Source organism: Vicia villosa, linkage group LG1 (genome assembly GCF_029867415.1).
Source record: "Vicia villosa cultivar HV-30 ecotype Madison, WI linkage group LG1, Vvil1.0, whole genome shotgun sequence".
In the NCBI taxonomy this organism is placed as follows: Eukaryota; Viridiplantae; Streptophyta; class Magnoliopsida; order Fabales; family Fabaceae; genus Vicia; species Vicia villosa.
The window spans coordinates 54,659,902-54,670,378 of NC_081180.1; the positions used below are offsets into that span (position 1 = coordinate 54,659,902).

General features: G+C 37.7%; 1 protein-coding gene across 2 annotated transcripts; it reads left to right on the forward strand.

Annotated features, from left to right (window-relative positions):
• Positions 1 to 4,896: 4,896 nt before the first annotated feature.
• On the forward strand, positions 4,897 to 8,857 carry LOC131638296 (uncharacterized). Of its 2 annotated transcripts, none has more exons than XM_058908852.1 (2): positions 4,897 to 5,641; positions 8,396 to 8,857. In XM_058908852.1, the coding sequence occupies exons 1-2, from the start codon at positions 4,982 to 4,984 to the stop codon at positions 8,654 to 8,656; spliced, it is 921 nt and encodes a 306-aa protein (XP_058764835.1). In that variant the 5' UTR covers positions 4,897 to 4,981; the 3' UTR covers positions 8,657 to 8,857. The 2 variants fall into 2 exon arrangements, with proteins under 2 accessions (XP_058764835.1, XP_058764840.1); XM_058908857.1 differs by having other exon boundaries at positions 4,928 to 5,641; positions 8,399 to 8,857.
• The last annotated feature ends 1,620 nt before the right edge of the window (positions 8,858 to 10,477 follow it).

Sequence of the window (10,477 nt, forward strand, 5' to 3'; positions counted from 1 at the left end):
AAATTTTTATAAGCTGGCAAAGAGTGTGTGAATCGGGTATATGTAATGTTGCGAGTTTAAAAGATCTAACTCAAATATGTTATATTATGGATGTCCACCGAGAAATATCACTATTTAGAAAATAGAACAAATCCAATTATGAGGTTCAAGTGAGTGAGAGAGTCGAGAGCTGTTCACCCCAACATAAAAAGTACGTAGTTTATGATATTGAGAGCTGTTCACCCCAACATAAAAAGTACGTAGTTTATGATATTGACAGCTGTTCACCCCAACATAAAAAGTACGTAGTTTATGATATTGACAGAAATAAAAAGTACGTAGACTAAAATAAAAAATAAAAAATCAACGTAGCCACACTTGACGCCTCACTAACCATCCTCTCAACTATAGCAACCGCCTCTGCACCGCCCTCCTGAATGATTCCTCTGTCCAATGCCTCTTATCCAATTAACTGTATCCGCTGGCATATCGGCAACCATCCTGAATAGAATGAGATGCGGTCGAAGGGGACAACATCATGATAATCACGAAAGGGCGTTCAATTGATGTCATCGCGATATGGCGCTACTTTCTGATTCCCCCTTTGGTGGACGTATCGTCCAGCTCTAGGCATGTCGTCAGTGTACAACGGACCAGGTTTGTAGCCATGAATGCAGTGGAAGTAAGAGATGACCCAGCTCTGAAACACAAATATGAAAATATGTTAGTACAACTTAACAAATAACAGATTAAATGTGATATAATTAAAAATAAATGTACCGTGAGGAGTGTGCAAAAGTCAATTAACTGTTTGGTTCTCTAGTTGCATGTTTCATTCAGCTTCTGGTATAGGTATACCAGAATGGCGGCCTCTCAGTTCCACTAATAAACTATACTTAAATCCACAAAGTACCGGAGATATGTCACGTCCATGTAGGTTGCACTTTTGTCCACAAAGAGGGACGTGTCAACCAAGAACATGAACCAACACCGCGTAGCACAATCGCGATGGTACTCAACAAAAAGTGCATCCTCCTCAACCTCGGCCCTAGCTGTCGCCACCAAATGGTGCTCATAAAGCTCTTTCAAGGTGGAGAACCTGACATGAGCCCCATTCGTCGTCCTACACTCAAAATCAGCCATAAATGGGTCCATACCCAGATAATCCACCATCCATTCGATGACCTTAACCCTTTGTATTCGGGAATGGTCCAACAACCTCCCTCTGATAGGCAGATGGGGCAGACAAGCCACATCAGGGAGTGTGATCGTCAACCTCCCAATAGGAAAGTGGAAAGAAGACGTCTCCTTGTGCCACCTTTCGGCAAATTCCCCCTGCATGCCGTGGCTAATGATAACATATCTAGTACAACATAATCCTCCAAGTACGGATCCAGCAACATCATTAAACCACTCAGCCTATGGTTTAAAGAGATCGAATATTTTTCGCAAATGGTTCACGAATTTTATGGGCAACTATCCCTGTTAGAATAAAAAAAATAACAATGTTAGTTGTTTTTAAATCATCAATCAACCATTTAAATTCATTTCAAATATAAGCAAGTAAACCGTTTAAATTAAAAATTGTAATAAAAAATAACCTCGTCATCCCAAATATGTTGAGCGACATGGTCGTGATAGTAAATCAAGACAGACGTGTCAGATGGTCCTCCTGGATAGCTGATGGCACCGCCCTCCTGTGTATCATGTACATCATCTTGAGCATCCTCGTCGTGCTCAGGGTGAACCTCCTCCTCAGGCACCTCTCACTGTACTCAAGTACCTCTTCCTCCTGAGTAACCTCACGAGAGGAAGATGCCCGAGACACATGACTCCTCGGTGCAGATGAGGATCTTGTAGGTGCCTCCTCGACTTGGACTCGACCCAGTCCCTGAGTCATTCCTTGATGTACGGCTCTCTTGCGCCGAGCTGAGTCTGTCTGGGTTGGCCTCCCCCGTTTTAGTCGATCGGTCGGTGCCTGGTTGTCAGCCATTTTCCTGAAAAAATGCCACTGGTTAATAACAGTTAAGGTAAGAGTATGAAACAAATTTGAAATTAAAAAAAAAAACTCAGAGAACATTTCGCAAGTGCATATCTGAAACTAGTTAGAGGGGATTTCAGATATGCACTTCTGAAATAACCTGTGAACAACCATTTTTGAAAAACTTCCAATTCTTGCCCTAACTCATCCAAAATCCGTTTTTTTTACATCTAAATACTAACATTAAACTACAATAACATCAACCAACACATTGTCCTAAATTCTAACAACCCTAAATTCTAACTTTGAGATAGAGGTGGAAAGTAGAGTAAACTTACAAATTTTTGGAGCTTTGAGTAGAAATTGAAATAAGCTTTGAGCTTTTAGGAATGCTTGAATGGAACTTGTAGAGTGTGAATCTTCAATACAATTTTTGGTAAAAATGAATTTGAAGAGAAACTTTAGTGTTTGAAGAGAATGCAAATAGTGGGGGTGGCTGTTTGCGTTTTCTGAAATACCTCAAATTATTTCAGATATGCATATCCGAAGACACTTTTTTAAAAAAAAAGGTGACTTCGCATATGCATATCCGAAATTACCCTTTTTTATGTAAAATAGTGCAACTTCGGAGATGCATATGCGGAGTTACCTTTTTTCTAAAAACAGTGTCTTCGGTGATACGTATCTGAAATATAAGGGTATTTTAGAATTTTCGCCAGAGGTCTGTGAGAAAGCATATGGATGGATAGAGAATTTCCCATAAAGAATCTAGAATAGAAACACTGACGTGCTTCCACAATTTCAAACCACATGAAATGTATTTAAACCGAATAGGTGTCAGTGCTATCTCAAATTCACTTATGATATCCATTAACAACACTATGGATCAATGTCGTGGAAAAAGTAAGTGCATGTAACGAATAAGAGTCCAATCACTCTGCAATAGGGGGTTCATTATCTAAATATCCTCATTTAATCTATTTGTACAATCATTATATGTATATTCTTTGTTTTACTATGGCATTTGAATGTCTTAGCAAGTACACCCCTTCACTGGGAGAAGGAACTTACAATAAGAAGGCAGTGAGATCAAATATTTTCACCAGGCCACAATCAATGACGTGAATGTCGCATAATAAACCCATGTGATTAGCCTCGAAAATTCACATAAGAACACTGGTTGTCGCTAAAGGCACGTGTAAAGCTGACTCATATCATACAATCCCACTATCATGGTAATAATCAAAGGTTAGGTTTCATCATAACCATCACAATGCGAACCAAGTCATTATAACTAAACATTCAAAATGGTGAAGACGAATGAGATGTAAAAGTTACGTGAAGTATATTTCACTGTTACGAAATTATATGTTCAATTAAAGTAGATGTGACACTTGCGAGATCTACTAACGAAATTCTAAAGATGATGAAACGTCTTGAACCATCTCGTTGCGTGTTTCTTTGCGCTTCCGTTGCATCCGCAGCAACCTGCGTTTAACCGTTGTTGACGAGATCAAACACATTTTGTGTGCCAAACAACACACGCATCTGAATCATCCACCGATTTTAATTTTTTCCATCAAACACCAGAAGTTTCATATTCAAGCTACCGTTTCCACTGTTCATCTTCGATATTGTGCAAGAAATCACTCTGAGTTGAATGAATTCGAAATGAAAACAATTAGATACCTCACGTACACTCATGTTTCCCTTCTCGTGAATCCTAACCGGAGCTCTAGATTTCAATTGTTGGAGCACAAGGTTGAAGATGAAGATGATGATGATGGAAGAGAGAAAAACGAGCGAAACTGTAATTAACTTTTTTTCAATTGAAAATAGTTACAATGAATGATTAATATTCTATTACAAAGCAAAAAAATGAAATATATACTAAACCCATATTGGGCCAACTAGCTAAAGCCCAACACAGGTGACCTTTTCCTATGGTTTGTTTGATTAAACTATACCATTACCCGCCCTAATACATATAATAAATACGTATTAACATAAAATATAATAAATATTTATACCTGAAATAGACTCATGTAACCGACAAACAACCTCATCTTAAAGATAGTCAGTCGTCTCTCCAAGAATGTGATAGATAAATGTCACACCAACACAACCTCATGCTCAATTATGGAATTCAAGATCAACGAACAGATCTATGTAACTCGCATCAATGTAGACATGCGACTTATCAACCAAAATTGTGTATCCAAATGATTAGATTATGTACATTGCATCATCATTTCATCCTGTCCTCCCTAAAAAAACAAGCAATTAAAGAAATAAAAATAATAATTTCTACTGAGTTTTAAAAAAATTCGGTGGTCCAAATTTTCCAAATGTTTGGTTGAAAATGCGCAATCACTAGAATTATAAACCATATAAATTCCATCGATTTTTTTTGAAAAATATGATAAAATTTATGAATTTCTATAGAAAAATTTGAAAAATAAAGTAATGCTTAATAATTCGGTACCGACCTTTATAAAATCCAATATAAACCTATCAAACGCAAAAAAAAAAAAAAAGACATGCTCGTGAATATATGGTAAACTCCTAAAAAATATGAAATATTATTAAATATTTGAAAAATATGAAATATTGAGTTTTACTGTTCACTTTTTATTTGTTTTCACCAGTATCCGGTCCACTGGACCACATAATTTGGTTCAGGGTCAGTTTTTGCAATCAAGCGGTTTCAGCCTTCTTCGATCTCAGTTGTGGAGACCGAATCATGATCCTTCCTATCAAATTCAGCGCCAATCACCTATGAACAATTTCAGTTATATTAATTCAAAAGGTGTTTTAGTTTATCATCTAAGATATAGGGGTGCCAGATTGAATTTTAGGAGTCCCAGATTGAATCCTCGACCAGTTCTCTTGAAAGCGTATCTCAAATGGGCCAAGGCCCAACAATGATTTTGAAGTAAAGAAGAAAAGAAATATATAAACCAACAAAACTCGACTTCAAAAATACCAACTAGTTTCTTGGTGAAAGTACAGTGAGAAAAAATGGAGATGGAGAAGAAGATGAACGAGGTGAGTGAAGAAGCAAAGGAGAAAATCTCAGAGAGACTATCGTCTTTCGAAAACCTCTGGTTCCCACGCGCTCAACAACCCACCGCCACTCTCCCATCCCAACGCAAATCCATCTTCCTCGACCTTCTCTCTCGCGACACCGCCCTATTCCTCGAACGCTACGGTTCCAACCTCACCTGCAACGAGTTAACCGAGTTCGATTCAATGAAACACGATTACGAGATCAACTGGCACGTCACGCGGTTACGGAGTCTGTTGAGTCCAACGACGGAGGAATTGCGGAAGAGGTCGGTTAGGGCGAAGAACAGGCGGCGTGCGTATTTGGATAGATTGATGATCGCAGGTCAGTATTTCTCTGAAGAAGCTATGAGGGATAGGGAGCCTTATCTTCATCATGAGTATGTTGGCAAGTTTCAGGATCGAGTTGGAAGAGGTATGGCTAGGCCTGGGGAGAGATGGTCTGATACGCTTTTGAGAAGGTGTGAGGAAGCTGCTATTGTTGCGAAGATTAGAGGGGAACAGCAGAGGATTGGTGTGCCTCAGAGAGATTGGATTGGTAATGAAGGGTTTCAAGAAGAGGAAGAGGAAGAGGAAGAGGAAGAAGAAGATGTTGAAGAAAAAGAGATCGTGGAGGTATGCAATTCCTTTAAACTATCAATCAGTTTATATATTTTGCTTTTCATACTGGTCAATTATTTTATTTTGCTTTTAGATATCAAAGTTCAGTTAACTCCCTTAGAAAATCTTTTGTGTAAACTCGGGTGTTCTTGCATAGAACTGTGAGTTTGATGACAATTGAACGGGTTTACAAGACTTACAACATAATAATTATTTCCCTTTGGTGATTCAATGCTTTATGAGAAAACCCAAAATACAACAATTGACTGATAAGATTCCTTGGTGCATAAATGTTAGGCTCACAATTGTTAAAACTCCTTGTTGCAAGTTTGTGATGGATTGGACCCATCTGGATTCTGGTCCATGTGGTGATAGAACCCAACCATGATTAAAACCTATCTTTACCAAAGCTAAATCCAGCTCTAACCAGGGGAACTTAGTAGTTAGTCCCAGCATCCTTCAGTCTTTAGTAAATCTGAACCTTGTGATCTGTTGATATGCCCTTGGTGCATAAAGTATTAGGTTCACATTTAAGACTCCTCATTGCAAGCTTGCAATAGGATTGGGCCCAACTGGCCAATGAGGTGAATGAATCCAACTATGATTAGCTGAAACCTAGTTGAAGCCAACACCAACAAGGGGAACTTAGTTATGCCATGCCATCCTTCACTCTTTAGTAAATTGGAACCTTGTGATCCATCAATCTGCCCGTCGATTTTGAACTTGTTATTTTCTTTTTTTGTGCTTAGTTGTTAACCTATCTTGTGATTTGTGAATTCATCCATCAGTTATGAGTTTGTGATTCAATGTTCAGGTATTCTTGTCTGGATGTCTAAGGTAGAATGTTGTTAGTATCTACTAATGAACATATAGTATTGAATTGAGTTGTTTTAATAGATTTTGGAACATGATTTTTTTTTGTTATGTAAACTCTTAATGAGTCGGGTTAACAAAGATTCAGTGTAGACTCTTGAGTTTGACAACCTTGGATTAAACAACTACGATAATAGATGCAGTAGCAAGGTATTGCTCCTCCTGAGGATGAATTGAGTCTAGAACAAATGAGCAGCCTTCTGGGAACAGTGGCACTGGCGCCACATTCAATCAAACAGGTGGGGGATAATTTAGAGGATGGTGGCTCTATGTATAACTGTGAAAAATCACAAACATGGGTAAAGAAGGTCGAATTACCCATTTTGATGGTCGGGATCTCTTAGGCTGAATAACTAGGGCTGAAAATTCTAGATTATGTAAACCGATCTCTCTGAGAAGCAGTTAGCTTTTATCAGCATGGATGTTATAGCTCTGTGCTGAATCTGCTGATTTTATTTGTTGAGAGAAAAGTATGGCAGATTTATTGTGGATATATACACATGTCAGCCTTGATTCAGAGGTTTGGAATAAAATGCATGGGTTATATATTTGGAGAGGTGGTTACCTTTGCACAGTCATGCATACTGAAGTCCTGGTGGTTCAAACATTGGTTACCGATGAACAAGTTGTGTGGTACTTCTTGGGAGGTGTAAGACAGAATGTGAAGAGTAGGGTTCTGACCTGTGATCCAACTAAATGAAGATAGTTGAGGAATTAGAAAAGCTTGGAGGAAGAGCTACAGAGTAGAGTGCATGATTTCTCTAAGAATATCTTAGTCTCAATTTCATGCACTATGGATGGGTTTCAAGCCTGATTCAGGCAGAGAGCAGTACCTGCATGGGAGCAGTGGATCAGTTCTGTGGACTTCCCCAGCCCAACATAAAACTGAACATCCTTGGACCCTGCTTGAAAAGTGCTTCTGCCCTACCCTACTACTAAAGACAGATGCCCAAGGAGGTGATAGTCTGTCATGCAAAACCTAGCGGTAGCAGCTCACAGTTGAACCCACCATAAAACAGAGAAGTATCACCTTCTATATCAAGAGTATATCAAATGACAAGAAGTGAGGTACTTCCAACGTGGCAAGCCCTTGGGAGCTGAGGCTGATGCACCATGAAAGAGAGTATGCTAGTTACCATTCTGGGCTGTCCATAAAAGAGAGCATACTAGTTACTACTCTCGGAGAAGATGCACTAGTGAATGAGGAAACGGAAAGACTGTCCAACCCAGGGGGCGAAGCATTATTGGAAAATCAACAGTAGGAATTCTGACGTCGAGGGATTTCTTAATTACAAAGGTGGAATGTAAAAGGAACAACAATTGATAGGACATAGCAAATTATATATTTATTTCCATTGGATATAGAAGTATTTGGGTGGTTATAGTTAGAAGGAAAGTGGGGTTTGATTAAATAGTAGAAGAGTTGGAAGGGAGGGAGATTGAGATTTAGTATGGGAAACAAAGAAAACCATTGGAAGGAGAATGCTCTCCTTTCCTCTCTACACACTGTTGTAAATAATAGAATAGAATTGTCCTGTTTGATAAATAATAATCTAACTTTACTTTATCCTATTTCACTACTGTGTTTTTCAAATCTGTTACATATTTTCAACTGCAAATGACCAGTTAGAATATACTTCATGAACTTCTTACATTATATATCATCTACTTAGCTGTGTATTTTAATCTTGTATCTTACTTGGAGTAAACAATGACATGGTAAGATGATGTGTCAGAGATGTAAAATCTTATTCTTAGTAATGAACAGTTTGAGGTTGCTAAAGCTATGTTGCTTTTTAATCCATTGTTTCTTATCTTTTGGGCTTTGAGGAGTTCGAGTATAATGGTAACCATATGTTTTATGGACTGATCATCTCTTTCGTTTTTTTCCCTTAGCAGAGACGCTTGCCTCATCCCAGTGTAACTGATAATGCCACATCTGATCCAGCTAGAGCAAGGCAGGATCCAACCTTATCATCAGAAGAGCTGGAGGACCGGATGAATCAATTCACTTACATTATGCAGCAGAAGTTTCTAGTAGGAGAAGACCACGAACATGTAGATTACTCTAAAATAGATAATGATGAAACCCTTGACGATCATTGGCAGAGAGAAGCCAATGTTGATGCAGAAGAGAGATATTTTGCTGACGATTGAGTTGCATCAGCTTGATACTGCAGAACCCGATGTGTAGATATTGCTTAACTGTTCCTCATTTGGCCTTCTTCAGATCTATACTGTACTTACAGTTACATTAGCGGTTTGTGTTTATAACATAAGTAACATGTTGTTGGTAGCGTTTTATTTTGTATAAGTCATTTATTTTAGATTAATATAATATTGCTACTAATTAGCTTATGATTTTAGAGCAATATGGTAGTTAATTGTAGATGTAGTTATTGGTTGGGAAGCTGCTGCAGAGTTAATCATTGGGTGGTGGTGAGTTGGGGGAGAACTGACCCATTGGATATGCATATGGCACCAAAATTAAGAGGTGCATTTTCAGCAACAATCTAATCAAAAAGCAAATTTCTTTAATATGCTGCCCAAAAACTGCAAACTTACGTTTAGATCTAATAACTACGTTACCTTTTGATAAAACCATGAGTTTTCTATGTAAAAATAAGAAAAGTCCTAAAAGATGCGGTAATAAATGTTTTCTAGTAACAATATGTTTTGGGTTTAACTCAACCATGAGTTTCTAAATTTAAAGTTTTTTGGTGAACCCAAAAACAAGCAGCTCAATAACACAAGTATTTTATCTTTGATTCATTGTTAATTAGGCTACTCTCAGTCGACCCACCTAGGTGATTTTGTCTATTACAACAATTTAATCTACTAATAATTTTTTTTTATTATAACCGCAACCGCTAAGACTACTTGTCAATGTCTTCTCAAGGATTCTGACTAACCTTAGTCCCTCAAGAAAATCAACTCTACCCGTTAATGACTTTTCGAGTATTATAACTAAACACTTGGTTAAAATTACAAAAGTTTGTGTCTATAATATGCTTCTTGAAAAGCTGATACACACGGTTACAATGCAATAATATTTACAAAGAATGAAAGTTATAAAGCTTTTAAGTTAATGACGATTTTATTCTTTGTGTTGATGCTCAACTTTCTATTCTTAGTGTTTCTCTCTTTTCCTTTTAATGTGAACGTTGTATATCTTGTTTGATGCACAATAATAAAGTGACGCTAGCAATAGCGGGATGAAGGATTGGACGTATTGAAAAAGTTGGTACTGAAAACACTCATTTTTACAGAGTAGCGTAGAGGATAATGATTTCGTATTGTTGTAATATTTTCACACTATCTTTCTTCAGTGACAAAATCTTGAGTCATAGGCTTCTGATAAAATTTGTTGAAGTTAGATCAGAGTGTCTTCAAAGTTTTGAGAACGTTGAGACTTCAGAGTCTTGAATCAAAGTCATTTTGGATAATATCTTTTCATGATTTGACTTGATGCTTTCAGATATAGATTTGCTTGTAAACACATCTTGTATTTCAATATTGCTTCATAGTGCATTTGATGTCCAGAGTTCAGAGTTGCTAGTTCAGAGTCCAGAATTTTCACTAGTCCAAAGTCCACAACTTGCTCGTTCATGGTCAAGCTCGTTCATGGTCAAGCTTATCATCAAATCTAACATGAATATATTCTTCAACAATACATGTCTCAGTGTTGTTTACTCTATAGCTTTTTGAGCGTTTAGAGTATCCTAACATGATACATGTATGTGCTTTTGAATCAAACTTGTTAAGATTCTTCTTAGTGTTCATAATAAAACAATTACATCTAAATGGATGGAAATATGAAATATTGGGTTTCTTATTTTTCCACAATTCATAAGGAGTTCTATCCATAATTAGGGATGTCAATTTGCCTCCGTTAGCGGAGATCTCCGTGGGGATTCCCCATTTGGGGCTCCAAAGACGGGGATGAGGAACAAAGTCTCCCCGAAGACACTTCGGGGA

Coding starts and splice junctions, on each gene's coding strand:
- LOC131638296 (XM_058908852.1), top strand. CDS start 4,982: ATGGAGATGGAGAAGAAGATGAACGAGGTGAGTGAAGAAGCAAAGGAG. Junction 5,642..8,395: donor AAGAAAAAGAGATCGTGGAG/GTATGCAATTCC, acceptor TTTTTCCCTTAG/CAGAGACGCTTGCCTCATCC.